At 46.4% G+C, this 16,165-nt stretch overlaps 1 protein-coding gene across 3 annotated transcripts in view; it reads right to left on the bottom strand.

Annotated features, from left to right (window-relative positions):
• PWP2 (PWP2 small subunit processome component) overlaps window positions 1-16,165 on the bottom strand; it is a 306,748-nt gene that overhangs the window by 195,241 nt on the left and 95,342 nt on the right. For all 3 annotated transcript variants that reach the window (XR_011283393.1, XM_069635678.1, XM_069635679.1), the window contains exon 11: window positions 15,833-15,981. Coding sequence is in view for 2 of the 3 variants with exons in the window: in XM_069635678.1 (XP_069491779.1) it covers window positions 15,833-15,981 (149 nt within the window). In the remaining variant the exon portion in view is untranslated. The remainder of the gene's footprint in view (window positions 1-15,832; window positions 15,982-16,165) is intronic.

The raw sequence follows: 16,165 nt of genomic DNA, 5'->3' as shown, positions 1-16,165 counted from the left end.
CGTGGGAGTATAATGCACAAGCAGCAAAAGAGCATTCACAATCGGACTAGGCGCAGGTTATTGAAGCAAGAGTTGTCTCAGTAATTAGAAGGCACGGCGAGTGCAGGTGGAGTAATGAAGGGGACTGTAGGTTCTGGGTGGCTAGTTATAGAGTGCATAGGTAGTAAGTGTAGGCAGTCATAGGTTACTCATAGTCTCAGGAGCACAAACAGGGAGTATGGCCCTGGGCTCGGGACAGTCTCAGGACAGTCTCAGGACAGTCTCAGGACAGTCTCAGGACAGTCTCAGGACAGTCTCAGGACAGTTGCTGGCCTTGCCCTCAGGGCCTTTCCAGGAAGGGCCGGCTGGCTTACGCCTTCCGGCGTCGGATGCGAGGAAAAGTGGGCTACAGAAGCCAATCATCAGGCGCCTCTCGTCAGATAAGGAAGTAAGGTGCAGGAAAGATTCAAATGGCACGGGCGGCCATCTTGGAGCTGTTTCAACTCGTGTGCTGCAATGGCGACGGCACAGTCATTCTACACCGATTTATACAAATCTGACACCCCAGATCCTTATCTCCAGATAGCATACTTATAATTGATCAATCTCCCCCGGCTCACCTCAGCAGGCACTCAGACCCTTGAAGTACCTATGATGTCAGATGAGGTGTCCAGGGTTATTCGAGAACTCCCGTTAAACAAATCACCTGGACCGGATGGATAGCCATACTGTTCCATATTGACTCCTATCTTAACCAAATTATACAATAACTCTTTTTTACATACAGAACTGATTTCCCCTACCATGGAAGAGTCCAGAATAATCCTATTTCCAAAGCCAGGCAAAGACCAAACTATTTGTGGAACCTATTGCCCAACTGCACAAATCAATTTAGACGCCAATATTTTCACCAAAGTGCTAGCCAATCGCATTGTTGATTTTTTTACCCTTGCTAGTACACAGACCAAACTGGTTTTATTAAGTCTAGGCAAACGCACAACAACATAAGCAGAGTGTGCCACATTTTGGACAAAGTCGAGAAGAAACAGATTCCAGCAGTCCCCGTCTCTATTAATGCAAAAAAGGCATTTCGAACAAGTGGAATGGTTGTTTCTTTTTCTGACACTAGATAAACTAGGATTCGGGCCAAACTACATTGGGTGGGTTAAGGCGAACTACAAGAATCCCACGACGAGACTCTTAATAAACGGTCAGCTATCTTCTCTTATTTCCCTTCAGCTCGGTATCAAGCAAGGGGGCCCCCTTTCACCTATGCTGTATGCATTACACTTGGAACCCCTACTGGTTACATTTCGACAGGGGAGATAAAAGGTGTTAGGCAAAATTCTATGCAGTACCTTTTGGGTGTACTAAAACAACCCTGACCTCCTGGCAATAGGAACCCAACCTTTTGGTATAAGTCTGTACTACACAGGTTGGTAGTGTGGCTGAGCAGCCAGACTTATCTCAAGAGGGGGCAATGTGAGCTGTAGGGGAGTTACACAGAGATTCACAGTGACACGTATTCAAATAAACTCTTACACACAATATTTCTTGATTAAAAAATTATTAATTTATTTAACAGTCAGTTTGAATAAACCTACTTCAGAAGGGAGCAATATTAAGCAACACACAAATACACTTAAAAAATAAACACTCTTAGTTTTCTAAATCAGCAAATGCCCATTTGGGATGGCACACAGACACTTGCTACACCCTCAGGTGACTTCAATAGCTACAGTGTTGTGTACATTTATTTATTTTTTCGGATTTTTAAAGCACGCAATCAGCCCGTGGGCATTGTGGCGCTGTTACAGTTCAAAGATACAATTGTCTGGTTACATGGAGGAGAAAGGTTGATTATGGTACAGGCAATTTGATTTACAGTCTGTGCATAAAAGGTGTTGTATACAAGGCATAATGCATACAGTACTGTTTTGTTACATTTGTATTTAGTTACATTTCAGGCAGCGGAGCGTATGCAGTACAGCTTAGGCAAGAGTGTGGGAGGGGGTAGTGGCGCTGTTTTAGGTAAAGAGCTTGGTTTTGAGAGATTTACGGAAGGATAGCAGGGATGGTTCAGCTCTAAGGGCGGTGGGGAGGTCATTCCAGAGCTTGGGGGCTATGTGTGGGAAGCCAATGCCACCAGCTTTGGCTCTTTTTATGGTGGGCACTTGAAGTTGGTTGTCATATTGGCTTCTTGTTGGACGGAGCGAGGATTTCCTGTTTATGGTCTCTGATGAGTATGACGGAGCAGTATGATTGATACATTTGTGCGTGAGGGTGAGTATTTTGAAGTTGATTCTTTCCTTGACTGGGAACCAGTGTGCCTCTCTACGGGCCTGAGAAACATGGTCGGATTTTGGCATGTGCAGGGCAGCGCGGAGCGCATTATTTTGTACTATTTGGAGCTTTTTTAGATTTTTAGCAGATGTGCCGGCTAGGAGGGCGCTGCAGTAGTCTAATTTGGCACCTATGGTTGCTCTAGTGATGGCGAGGCAGTTGGGTGTGGTAAGGTAGGGTTTTATGGCAAGGATGAGTTTGGTGGTGGCGCTGACTTGTCTTGACATGGAGAGTGTTGTCTAGGTAGACTCCTAGGGTTTTGACAGCGGTGGAGACCGGTATGTTGATGTTATCAATGATCATGTGTATCACTGTTGCATTTAGAATATACGAGAGGAGTGCCAAGGAAAAGAGGTTTCAGAATAAGACAAGTCTTCACCATTATTCTTAACCAGGTAAGTACTTTAAAAGAAAAATGCAAAGTCAGTTAACCCTTTCCTGGAAGGAAGGCAAAACACATAAGCTGAAAAGAGAACAGTCATTCTACGAGCCAGGCCAGCCAATGTCAATTGGGCAAAAGTCAAGGTGAACTGAAGCACTTCTTGCAGGTAAGTAAAAGTATTGCACAATGTCTTAGAAATCTTTGTAGCAAAGGTAGAATCAAATGTAGGGTCACAAGCTGTTAGGCCTGCGAGTAGTAGAAGATACAAGCAACTCTACAAGAGCAACCGAGGCAAGTCTCAACTGAGATCAAGCCAGGTGGCACAACAAGAGATAAGTTCTTAGGCTGTACAGTACCTTTAGGTTGAAGAAAAGTGCAGCAGATGCTTCTGTTCCTGTGCAGCTCTGCAGATCCTGGTGCTCCTGTGCCTCAGTCGTGGGGACAAGAAGAGGGAGAACTTCTGGGGACTCCTGCACTGCAATGGGACGGTCACCGACCGCAACCGGCAATCTTCAAACAAGTGACACTTCGGTGTTTCAGCACCTCGCGTCTACCGCAAATAGCAACACTGCGATTCCTGGCTGTCGAGATGGGCTTTTCTTGCATCTGGGTCCCAGCACTCTGCTGAGGTGGCTCAGGCTCGGTCAGTCCTGCTTCCTGGGAGTCCGGAGCATCTTCCTGGAGCTCTTGGAAAGATTAAATGCAAAGCACACAGTCTGGTGTTTCTCTCCCTAGCTATTCGGTTCTAGCAGCGACTGCAGTGGAAATTCATTCAGCTTCGAAAGGATGTCCAGGTGGCTTACTTTGGAGTTGATTGGTCCCACCAACTCCAGGGGAGAAGTCGAACTTGCAGGGGCTTCTCTGTCGATACAAATTCGGAGCTTCAGCACAGCAGCAGGGCTTCACCGGGCAAACCGACGGTCCAGGAGTTAAAGCAGGCGTCTCTTCCAAGTTCTTCTTCAGATTCCTTTGTCCAGTGGTCGACTCTGCCTTCCAAGCCAAAAAGCCTCGCCTTTTATGCAGGTTTCTCCCATTCATTCCAGCCTAGCTGATAGTCACCCAGCAGGGTGGCTGTCCTTGCCGGACAGCCAGCCGGCCAATCACCTTTGGGTGCATTCCTGTCTTCTAGGAGACTAAGCACAGTGAGTGTCGGGCACCTCCCTCGCTTCCTGCCCCCGCCAGACACCCGGGAGACAGAGGCAGGCATCACTCGTGAATCCCACCACAGACAAAACAAAGGATCCAAACCTGCTTTGGCACGCAGAGTAAATCTCAAGAAGGACCTTTCCACAATGAAATGGCGAAAAAGTAAGACTGGGGCAATTTTTACAAAAATGTCAGCCCGGGGTAAAAGCACACACTGGTAGTTAAAAGTAAACCGCTGCCACCAGCCATTCATCGAGGAAAGGGTAACATAAAATGGTTACATGAGAAGCTAGACAAAGGGGATACTAGGTAACCCCTCCAGCACCCTATTGTAAGATAGTGTGTGCTGGGTCTAGAAAGTTACAAAATGTAAGTAAAGTCAATTTCACTTTTCTGCTCTTGGAAACAGTAGTTTATCCAAGAGAAGGTATTTAAACCTTTGGGGAAATCTAACAGACTTCCCTTTGCCACTGCACTGAAGGTGCTGTGTGACAATGCAAAAAGATGTCTATGGAGTTTGTCAGACTCCACAACCAAAAGACACAGTGTCCAAAATCACATTAAAATACATGAGAGGGGGGTGGGAGGGGTTCTCACTCTCTCCAGGTTCAAAATGAAAATGCTGGATTTTAGCAAAGTTGCTGGGGTTCTCTAAGGTAAAGAGGAATTAGCAAATTTCTGAGAATTCTCCCTAACAAAAGACATTCCGTTCGGAGGCGCCAATCGTAATATTATGCCATATGCAGACGACATGCTGCTTATCGTAGTAGACTTGTCAAGCACATTACAAGAAGCTGCATGTGCATTTAAGAAATTTGGGGCGGGGGGGAGGAGGGTGGCGGGACTGAAAATAAATTGGAAATTTTAAATCTATCACTTTCACCCCTGGAAATCTTAGATCTACAAGCAACCACTCAACTTGGATGAGCGAAAAAGGGAATCAATCTATTGTGAGTAAAAATCATCCCGACATTACAAGTTTTATATGCTGCCAACTAACCCCCCCCCTACATCTAAGCTTATAAAATGTGATCCTCAGACGATATCCTGGCTGGGTAGAATCCATTCCGTAAAAATGGTAACTCTCCCTAAGGCGCTTTATCTTTTTCAAGCCCTATCTATCAAAGTCCCCCTATCATTCTTCCATAAAATACATAGGGTTGTTTCGTCTTTCGTGTGGCACAACAAAACCCCCCAGATAGCTTTAACAACGCTAATGCGCCTAATGGCTAAAGGAGGGATGGGCCTTGCCAACTCGTGCTGCTCAAATTAGGCTGATACAGCAATGGTCCATGGGAGCACCCGAGAAAGGATGGGTACAAATGGTACAAGCGTTGGGGGGGTGGATGTGAGGGGTTGGGGGAACAGACTATGGCTACCAAAGCAGGATCGCCCAGCCAATATACATGAGAGCAAGAATTGATGTAGTAACCCTGTGGGACACTACACAACCCTTGTCTTGGTATTAGGGAACCCACCTATTGGTAAAGCCCTGTACTACACAAGTTGGTAGTGTGAGTGAGCAGCCAGGCTTATGTCAAGTGGGGTACATGAGAGCTGTAGAGCTGTAGCATTGAAATTCACCAATCCAAGTATCCAAAAGGTTTAGGTTATGCCGGTCCAATAGCACAGCAAGTAGAGTGCTCGCTTTGACATCTGTGCAGAGCCTGCTGATGCAAGTTCGAACCCCGGCAGGGGCAAACAACCTTTCATCCTTCCGAGGTTGATAAATGAGCACCACACACTGTTGGGGAGAATTCTCATTTCATGGCTGATTTCCCTTACCTATAAAGTCCCCCAGCAACTTTGCTGGATTTTAAGGGTTTGTTTCTTTTTACCTGCTAAGAGTGAGACTCTTTTTCCCACTCTTAGGCATTTTTGCTATGTGTGTTCTAGGCTATTCTTTTGTGGTTTCATCCCTGACTCGAACCTTCCTCCATGACGAGAGCCTCTCCCTCTTTTGGACCCCCTCGACCTGCTGGAACTACCAGGAACAACCTGATGCCTCGGGGTATGGTGCGCATTATAAATAAAGAAAAAAAACAAACAAACCGCCACCGCAGGAGCCACTTCTCCACGTTTAAGGTACATTGTTCCGCCAGGCCGCCCTTTCTCTGTCGTAGCCCTAAAGGTGTTTTAAATCCTTTATCTACTTGTGGGGTTGGCCGCCCTCTCTCTTAACATTGTCTTTTGCCTCGCATCTACCTCTTCAAAAGTTTTCTACTAAAGACTGGAATGCAGCTACAAGAACATTTTTGCTCCTAAGCTCTTGGTCCTGTACCACTGACTCTGGCTCAGGCCTACTGACTCTGGCTGATGTGTTAGATCTGCTCTCACTAGATTGGTTTTCAATGAGAAATATGTTGATGCACCTAAATCTTCTAAACCCCTCTTCCTTCCTACGGTTTTAACTTGTGGAGTGCCATTCTGCTCAGTTTTCATTCACTTGTCTTTTGGTTAAAGTGTTACTGTGCATTACTTGTTCACAAAACTTCAGGGAAGTGTTGCTAGGGGGTGTCTGAAGATATTTCAGTTTAACTTGTGCTTTCCCTCCCTTTCGTTAAATTGTTAGAGTGCCATTTGTAGAAGGTTTTCACTGTGCCGTTTTGCTCAGTTTTCACTATACCGCAAACTTGTCTACAATTAAATAGGGAGTTGTATATGCTTTTCTTTTGACTAAACTTAACTTACTTTATTAACTGTGATCTATGTGTTGACTTAGAAGTGTATAAAATAAATATATATTCTCTTTTTAATACAAAGCTTTGGTCAGTGTTTCCTTGCTCCATAGTACTGTACCACCTATTGTGTCAACCCTGAATACTGCTCATCTCCCTCTTGAGATAAGTCTGACTGCTCAGCCACAGCTACCAACTAAATCTTTGTGGTACAGACTGATACCAAAGGGGATTTATTGCTCTCACCTGTAGTCCTAATCTGGGGTAGTGCTCCCTAAGGGAACTGCCCTGGATTCTGCCTAACACACACCGTGGGTAATAATAAGCAGCGCTCAGATGCCTGAGGGTTTGTAGCGCTATATGAATGCTAAATTATTATTAAATCATTATTTATTGAACAGTAGTTTTTAAATAAGCATTTCTTTTAAAGGGCAATATGTGTAACAATCAAATATACTTTAAAATACTTTTTCAGAATCACCATAAAGCTAGTAGGTACTCTTTAGAGATGCTTCTTACACACTTTCTATAACCAGAAGGGGGTTCACTAACTAGAACAGTAATGGCAATTATACATCACTAGTACACTTTGTAGATTCTGAGGTTTGTAGAAAGGAAATGTTAAGGGAAGGGAAAAGGTTAAACAGGTTCTACGAGCATGTGAGCACTTACATTTTCGAATGAAGTCTAGAAAACCTTTCCCAGCAATAATAGTTAAAAACCAAGTTATCACCTATGAGGGACATTAAGTATCAAAGTCAAATGGACTAGAAGGGTTTGCAGGCAGCCAGGACAGCCAAAGTCAATTGGAGCAAAGTCTATGGAACTGAGGCACTTCTTAGATAGTAAATGTATTGCACAAAGTTAGAGATTTGAAGAAAAATCACTGTAGGGTCACAAGTTGTCACACTTGTGAAGGGTACAACCGAAATAAACTCTAGCAAAGTAGCTACTGCAAGTCTCAACTGAGAACAGCAAAGCAAAGACACTGCCAAAGTACCCCAAGTCAGAACAGTACCTTTGATTAGAAGAAGAGTGGTCCAGCTTGCTTCTGTCTGGTTGCAGCAATGCAGATTCGGGATTCCTGGGCCTCAGTGTGGGGACAAGAGGAAGGACGTCTGGAGGACTCCTGGGGCAGCAATTCAGAGCTCAGCTGCAGCTACGGGCTCTTTTCAGGTCAGCACCACTTCACGGTTTCAGTGCTTGGTAAACAGCACCACCGCGGATCCTGGATACCGGTTGGGCTTCCTTCACTCATGGGGTTCTGCACTCTGGGTAGTGGACACGAGCTCTGGTCGTTCTGCTTCTGGAGGGACCTGGAGAGACTTCTGGAGCTTCTGGCCAGATCTCACACGTTGCACTAGACTACGGATTTCTCGACCCCTGGCACTCGGTAGCAGCGAAGTAGTACAGCCAGTCGGGGCAGATGGTCCAGTGGAGTTCATCTCGGGGTTAGTTGGTCCCACTAACCCAAGGGAAGAAGTATCCCTTCCGGAGCTTCTCTAATTGAAAAAGGGGTTTCAGCACAGCAGCAGGGCTTCACCAAGCAATTCAAAGGTCCAGGAGGTTGCAGCAAGCTTCGTTCACGTTTTTTTCGTCGGGTTTTTCTTTCCAGTGGTCGACTCAGTCTTCAGACCCAAAACCCTCGTCTTTTAAGTAGGTGTCTGCCATTCATGCATAGCTGTCACTCACCCAGCAGGGTGGCTGTCCTGCAAAGACAGCCAGCTAATCGGGAATGGGTGCACTCAGGTTTCCGTGGAGACAAAGGACAGGGGAGTTTCAGGAACCTCCCTCACTTCCTGCCTTTTCAAACACACTAGTGGCAGAGGCGGGTTTCAGTACTGAAGCCTGTTAAAGGCAAAATGAACAAAGGGCTCAAACGTGGCTTGGCGCGCAGAGTAAAACCCAAGAAAGACCTCACAAACAAAAACAAAAAAATAGGGAAAAAAGGAGACCGGGCCATTTTGACAAAATGGTCACCCAGGGGTGCTGTACTGCAGTAGAAAAGCCATTGCCACCAGCCATTTCAAGTAGTGAGGGCAACATAAAAAATATTACATGAGTGAGAAAAAGTTCCCACTCACTCACAAGTTAAAATTAAAATGTCCTTAGTCCAGCAAAAGAGCTGGGGGTCTCTAATGGGGAGGAAATTAGCACATAGTTACTGATAATACGACAGCAGTCTTTTCACTTTCTAAAGTTGCAACAAATGTAACCACGAATAATCGCAGACTAATAAGTGTCCTTTGAAGTGTATTCCAAAGTGTTCTTGTGTAAACGTAAGAGGTATTTAAGGTGATTCTGGTGTAAATATAATAAATATATAAAATTGTATATAATCTATGTTAGGGAGAATTCTCAAAAATGTGCTAATTCCCTCCAACTTAGAGACCTCCACCTTTGCTGGATTTTGAGGACTTGATTTTTTTTTTTAACATGGAGAGAGTGAGACCCTTTTTTTCCCAATCTCTCAGGTATTTTAATGTGATTTTGTACACAATTTCTTTTGGTTGTGGAGTCTGTCAAACTCCATAGGCATCATCTTTTACATTGTGTCTCACAACACCTTCAGTGCAGTGGCACAGGGAAGTCTCTTAGATTTGCCAAGGTTTAAATAGCTTCTCTGGAATAAACTACTGTTTCCAAGAGCAGTAAAGTGAAATTGACTTTACTTACATTTGTAACTTTCTAGACCCAGCACACACGATCGTACAATAGGGTGCTGGAGGGGTTACCTAGTATCCCCTTTGTCTACCTTCTCATGTAACATTTTTATGTTACCCTTTCCTCGATGAATGGCTGGTGGCAGAGGTTTACTTTTAACTACCGTGGTGTGCATTTACCACGGGCTGCGTATGCAGCCCCGGTGAAGCACCCAATGGTGGCATTTTTGTCAAAATGGCCTGTCGTCTTTTTTCACCATTTCTTTGTGGAAAGGTCCCCCTTGATATTTACTCTGCGCGCCAAACCAGGTTTGGTCCCTTTGTTTTGTCTTTGGCGGGCTTCACGAGTGAAACCCACCTCTGGCTACAGGGTGTCTGGTAGGGGCAGGAAGTGAGGGAGGTGCCCAAAACTCCCTGTTCTTAGTCTCCTAGGAGACAGGAATGCACTCTTAGGTGATTGGCCGGCAAGGACAGCCACCCTGCTGGGTGGGTGACAGCTTGGCTGGAATGAATGGGAGAAAGCTGCATAAAAGGCGAGGCTTTTTGGCTTGGAAGGCAGAGTCGACCACTGGATGAAGGACTCTGAAGAAGAACTTGAAGAGGACGGCTGCTGCAACTCCTGGACAGTTGGTTAGCCGGTGAAGCCCTACTGCTGTACTGAAACTCCAAATTTGTATCGACAGAGATGCTCCTGCAAGTCGACTTCTCCCTTTGAGTTGGTGGGACCAATCAACTGCAAAGTAAGCCACCTAGACATCCTCTCAATGCTGGTCGAGTATCCACTGTAGTCGCTGCTGGAACCGAATAGCCAGGGAGTCGAATACCAGTTCGTGTTCGTTGCTTTTAAGTTGGCCAAGAGCTCCAGGAAGATCCTCCGGACTCCCAGGAAGCAGAACTGACCGAGCCCCCTCAACAGAGTGTGGGACCCCAGAAGCAAGGAAAGCCCATCTCGACAGCCAGGAACCACTGCTATTTGCGGTAGACACGAGGAGCTGAAACACCAAACAGCCACTTGTTTGAAATTTGCCGGTTGCGAGCGGTGACCGTCCCATTGCAGTTCAGGAGTCCCCAGAAGTCCTCTCTTGTCCCCATGACTGAGGCCCAGGAAGAGTGAGATCTGCAGAGCTGCACAGGGACAGGGGTCATCTGCTGCACTTTTTCTTTAACCTAAAGGTATTGTACAGTCAAAGAGACCTTACCTCTTGTTGTGTAACCACTTGTTCTCATCGGAGACTTGTTTGGTTGCATGTGTAGAGCTTCTTGCAGCTTCTTTACTTCACAGTCCAATCAGCTTGTGGCCTTACTTTGATTGCGTCTATTCGACAAAGACTTTTTAGACATTGGAAAAGACTTTCTACTTACCTGCAAGAAGTGCTTCAGTCCACCTTGACTTTTGCTAACTTAACATTGGTTGGCCTGGGGTCCCTGAATGACTCTTCTCTCTGCTGCTTATGTGTGTTTTGCCTTCCTTCCAGGAAAGGGCTAACTGACTTGGCATTGGGGGGGGGGGTTGTATTTAAAGTACTTACCTGCTTGAGAATAACTGTGTGTATACTTGTTTCATTGTGAACGCTCTTCCTGTGAATATTCCTAATGCAACAGTGATATATTAATGCCAACCGCAGCCCAGCTACTGAAGCCACCTGAGGGTGCAGGTAGTGCCTGCGTGTCGTCCCATTCACTCATTTAGATAAGAGTGTATTTTTGAATTATATTGGTGGGGTGTTTTATATTGCTCCCTTCTGAAGACTTATTCTAACTGACTGATAAATAAATAATTGTTTTATCGAGAAACCTTGTGTGCAAGAGTTTATTTGAATACTTATTTATTTGCATTTGTTAAGCGCACTTGCAGCCCATAAGGCATCGCGGCGCTGTTACAGAGGATACACAGATTTAAGATTACAGGAAGGTGCCAGGAGGGTTTTTAGTTACAGATTGGCAGGCATATATGCAGTAGATGATACAATTTCGGCAAGTTAGACAAAAAGTCTAGTTTTGATAGCCTTACGAAAGGCTAGGTGGGACTCAATGAGTCTTAGGTGAGGTGGCAGAGCGTTCCAGTGCGTGGCTGCTTGGGTAAGGAAGCTGGAGCCCCCAGCGCGCACTTTACGTGTAGTAGGCGTAACAATTGTGTTGGCATAAAGGGATCTGAGAGGTCTCGTGGCGGTGTGCCTGGTAATTCTGTTAGTCAGGTAAGGAGGGGCAAGTTCCTGAAGGCATTTGTGGGTGAGGGCAAGAGTTTTAAAGATAATTCTCTCTTTGACAGGGAGCCAGTGTACTTGCCTTCTGACTTCGGAGATATGGTTTCTTTTTGCGGTGCCGGTGGCTGCCCTTAGTGCATTGTTTTGGGCTAGCTGGAGTTTGGCCAGGTTTTTGTTGGATGTCCCCACAAGAAGGGCATTACAGTAGTCTAGTCTTTTGACCCGATGATTGTCCTGGCAATTGTGAGGCAGCTTTGACGGGCCAGGAAGGGCCTGGCTGCATTGAGGACTTTGGAGTAGTAGGCTGAGGATGCAGCGATAGCATTGACCCGTCTATCCATCGACAGGTCGGAGTCAAGGTAGACTCTGAGTGTCTTAACATGGTTCGAGACCTTAATTGGAATGTTGTCAATAGTGAAGGAGGCGTACTGATCTCCGAGGTTACCGAGAGTGAAGGGTGACCCAATGAGAAGGAGTTTGGTCCTTTCGCTATTGAGGCAAAGCCAATTCTCCGCCATCCAGGATTGGATGATAGAGGTGAGGGTGTCTGTGTCTGCTAGGTAGTCACCCGTGAGTGGGATGAGTACCTGCGTATCGTCCGCATAGTTGGTATATGAAATGCCAAGGGAGTCCAGGATGCTAAACAAGGGCCTAGTAAAGAGGTTGTAGAGTGTGGGTGCGATACAGGATCCCTGAGGGACACCACAGGTGAGGAGGCTAGGGGTGGCAGCGGCAACTTCAGAAGAGACTTTCATGGCCCTTTCTTGGAGAAAGGAAGTGATCCACTGGCAGGCTTTAGGGGAGAAGTTGGCTTGGGTGGCTAGGTGGTGACACAAGGTATTGTGGTCCACCAGAACGAACGCTGCGGATAGGTCAAGGAGTAGTAGGAGGGCAGGTTTGCCTGCATCTCTGAGATCATCCATTTGGTTCTTTAGGTCTACGAGGGCCGTTTCAGTGCCATGTCGGGGGCGGAACCCAGATTGCCGCAGGCCGAGGAGACGGTTGTCCTCTAGGAACTTTTGGACTTGCAGATAGGCTGCTTTGTCCAAAATTTTGAGCAAGAATGGTACAGTCGTGATGGGCCTGTAGTTCCCCAAGACGGTTGGGTCGAGTGAGGGTTTCATAAGGAGTGGACGTACCCACGCTTCTTTAAGTCCTGATGGGACATGGCCTGTTTGGAAGGAGGAGTTTATAAAGGCTGTAAGGAAGGGGGCTAGGGTAGGTGCGGAGTCTTTGATGAGGCTGGCTGGGCAGGCATCACCTTTGCAATTGGAAGGTTTGATAGAGTTGAGCAGGGTGATGACCTCTTGCTCAGTGATGTCTTTGAATTCGAACAACGGGCATGACGTAGTCTTGGTGGGTGGCTTGGTGTGCATGTTCGCTATAATGTGGGAGAGAGCTTTTTGGTGGCCACGAATTTTTGTTTGGAGGGTGTTGAGCTTCTCTAGCATGGCAGATCGAATGCTGTTACACCACTTGTCATCTTTGATGACTGAGGAGGGGGGGGGGGGGGCAGATGGCTTTTCAAGTTCCCCAAAGATGGTGAATAGTTCCTTAGATCCGGAATTGGCGTCAGCGATCCTGGCGTTAAAGGAAGCAGCCTTTGGCAGAGTGATGTTAGTCTTGTAAGATTTGGAGATGGCTTTGAACGTCTGTTTAGTGGCTTCAGAGGGGTTTGCTTTCCAGGAGGATAGTGCAATCCTCTTTTGCGCATGTTGGTTGAGGAGTTCTTTGGATAACCATGAATTGGCATGTTTGGCTTTCTTAGCTTTTTTGAGAGTCAGGGGAGCAATGGCGTCCACGGCTGACGTGATGACATCCTTGAAGGTGTCAGCTAAGGTATCGGGGTTATTCGATGAGGGGGCCTGAAGGGCTGGGTTAAGGAGGTAAGGTGCTAGGTTCTCGACTGTGAGAAGGCGTGAGCTCCTTGCGTAGGTGGCGCGGCACGGTGGTGGCGGAGAGACACACTTTTTTGGTTCCGAGGTTGAATTGGATGTAATGATGGTCGGACCAGGGGATAGGGGTGTTGGCCGTGATGAGAAGGGAGCAGTTGTGATGGCTGATCCAGTCAGGGGTGTGTCCTTTGATGTACGTGGGGTGAGAAATAGAGTGCGCAAAGCCGAGGTTGGAGAGTGCCTTCTTGAGGTGTTTCGCAGGGGAGTCTTTGGGGTCGTTCAGCCCTAGGTTGAGGTCACCGAGGAGTAGAACCTGCGAGGTCTTTTTGATGTTGTGAGACAGTGCAGGGATAATGGTGTCATGGAGGTCAGTACACAGGCCTGGGGGTCTGTAGACAATGTGCATGGATATGGTGCAGTTGGGTGAGACATTGATTTTTAGAAGGAGGTAGTCGCTGTTGCTGTCAAGGATGCCTTCTACTTCTCTGATGGAGAGGGTGTCCCTCGCGATGAGGGAAACGCCTCCACCTCTCCGAGAAGTGCGCTCTTTCCTAAAGATGGAATATCCAGGTGGGATGGCAAGTGATAAGGCCGGGCCTGAGCTTTCATTCAGCCAGGTTTCGGTGAGGATGAGGACTGTGAATCTCTGTGCAACTCCCCTACAGCTCACATTGACCCCCTTGATTTAAGCCTGGCTACTCCACACGCTACCAACCTGTGTAGTGCAGACATATACCATAGGTTGGGTTTATATTGCAGGTAGTCAGGGTTGTTGTAGTGCACCCAAAGGGCACTGCATACAATCTTGCCTAACAATCTATATGTGTGTTTCTTTGGTGTGCATGTCTAACTGTGGTCAGAGTACTTACCTACAGCTCACATTGTCCTCTTAAGATAAGCCTCACTGCTCTGCCACTCTACCTGGTCTCCAGCAGCAGTAGTATAGACTGATAAGAGTTGGGGATGTACATACCACATAGTTTACTAAAGTATAACCTCGAAGTGGGACTCTCGGAATACAGTGTGCCAATCTCTCAGACTGTAAGGTTTAAGAACAAAGGAGGACCCTAAGGATCCCCAACGACACTGCCCATAAGGAGCTGTGTGCTGCCGCAGTAAAACACAGATGCCTTTCAGAGCTATGGAGCAGACAGGCTCCATAGTACAGGTAGAATACAAAGAACAGAGTTCCAAAAGATAGAGCCCACAAGAACAAATGAATGGAAAAGCCTTCACTCATTCACGACTGAAAGAAAAAGGGCCAGAAAAAAGTGCCGGGGGTCTCACTAGGAGAGGGCATGTAGCATAACAATGATTAATCCCCCTAACAGTTTGCATACCATAGGTATTGCATTGGTTTTTATGATTAGTTTATATGACATGTTATATTACTTATTTTCTCCAAGATTTATCTGGGCCTACTTGTTTTTAAATAAACCATTATTTTTTTACAATACATAGTGTTTCAGTGTGTCTTGGGACAATAGGTATGCTACAATTTCTTTACACCAACCTACAGCCCACTCTCCCTCCTAAGATAAGCCTGGTTGTTCTGTCTACGCTAGCAAAAGCTTTCAGGTTCTACAGCCTTATACTAAGAAGAGTCTTGTACTGCCTCAGCTATGGTTTCATGAAGCCCTTAGTTGGACTTTAGAAAGACTGCCGCAACAGCCACCAGTCTAGCAGAATGGTGACCCTTCTGTGCATTAGTGCAGCTGCTTTGACAGCCTGCGAGTAAAACACACACCACCAGCCATAATAGTAAGCCTGTCACCGTAACAGAAATGTTGCAGGAGCAGTGAGAAAGAGGATGCCATGTATCCCCCCAGAAGTCCACATAAGGTGGGGGGTGCTGCTCTCAATAGAAAAACGCATAGGGGATGAAAATCCCTCTCTGAGCTTGAAAACACATGTTCTGCATGGTAAGTCAAAATAAAATAGGGAAGCCCAAGGGGCACCCATCCAGCAACACTGCCCAGAAAGGACTCTGTACTGCGATAATAAAATGGAGATGCCCAAAAAGGCTATAGGGAAGTATAGACTCAAAAATACACTCTGGAGAGTCAAAGCAATGACACGCATAAAAAGAGTAAAAAGAAAGGCTGAGTGGGGAAAAAGGTTCCCAACGACTCAGGAACATGGGAAAAGAACCCACAAGTCCAACAGAAAGGGTTGGGGGTCTCGCATGTAAATCAGATTTGGCATATAAATGAAAATCTAACCTAATAAAAGTACCCTTGCACACTACAATATAAGTTTATGTCTACTACATTAAAACAAGGAATCAAGCAAAGGGCCACAGGGGCCCCACAATCACTGGTAGCCTTGGGGACTTACCAGTACTCCCAAAAGAGATGAGTTGAGCAAGGAACAGAAGGCAAAAGCCTTTAACTTCTCTCCAAAAGTCCAGACACGAAGCAAAAGATAAGAAAGGTTTGGCGGTTCTCTATTGATGTCAATGGAAGCAAAGCTTCACACAGAAACTTACCATTGGTACTTCTGGCCAGACCTATAGAATTATGGTAATGAGAAAAGGCCTCACCTGTGCAAGTCAAAGGCTCGTACGGTGCCGTCCAGTGAGGCGCTGACGATGACAAAACCAGTGGAGGTAAACGTAGCAGCAGTGACACTGCTCGTGTGCTCTGTGAATGTGACGAAGCAGAAGCCGCTGCTGGTGTTCCACACTTTCACCTGCGGGGAGTCAAGCAGCGTACCATCAGCTGAGGCCAGTCTATATGATAGGGTTCAACACCAAAGTCATCCATCACCCCAACCAGTCCACAAGGTCAGACCCATCTTGCATACCCTCAACTGCCACCAGACAATGGCCATCTTGTGCACAAAGAGGACCCCCAGATTTACCAGCCAGATACTA

This window comes from Ambystoma mexicanum, chromosome 7p (genome assembly GCF_040938575.1).
Source record: "Ambystoma mexicanum isolate Mex_15411 chromosome 7p, UKY_AmexF1_1, whole genome shotgun sequence".
In the NCBI taxonomy this organism is placed as follows: Eukaryota; Metazoa; Chordata; class Amphibia; order Caudata; family Ambystomatidae; genus Ambystoma; species Ambystoma mexicanum.
This window is presented reverse-complemented; position numbering and strand designations above follow the sequence as displayed.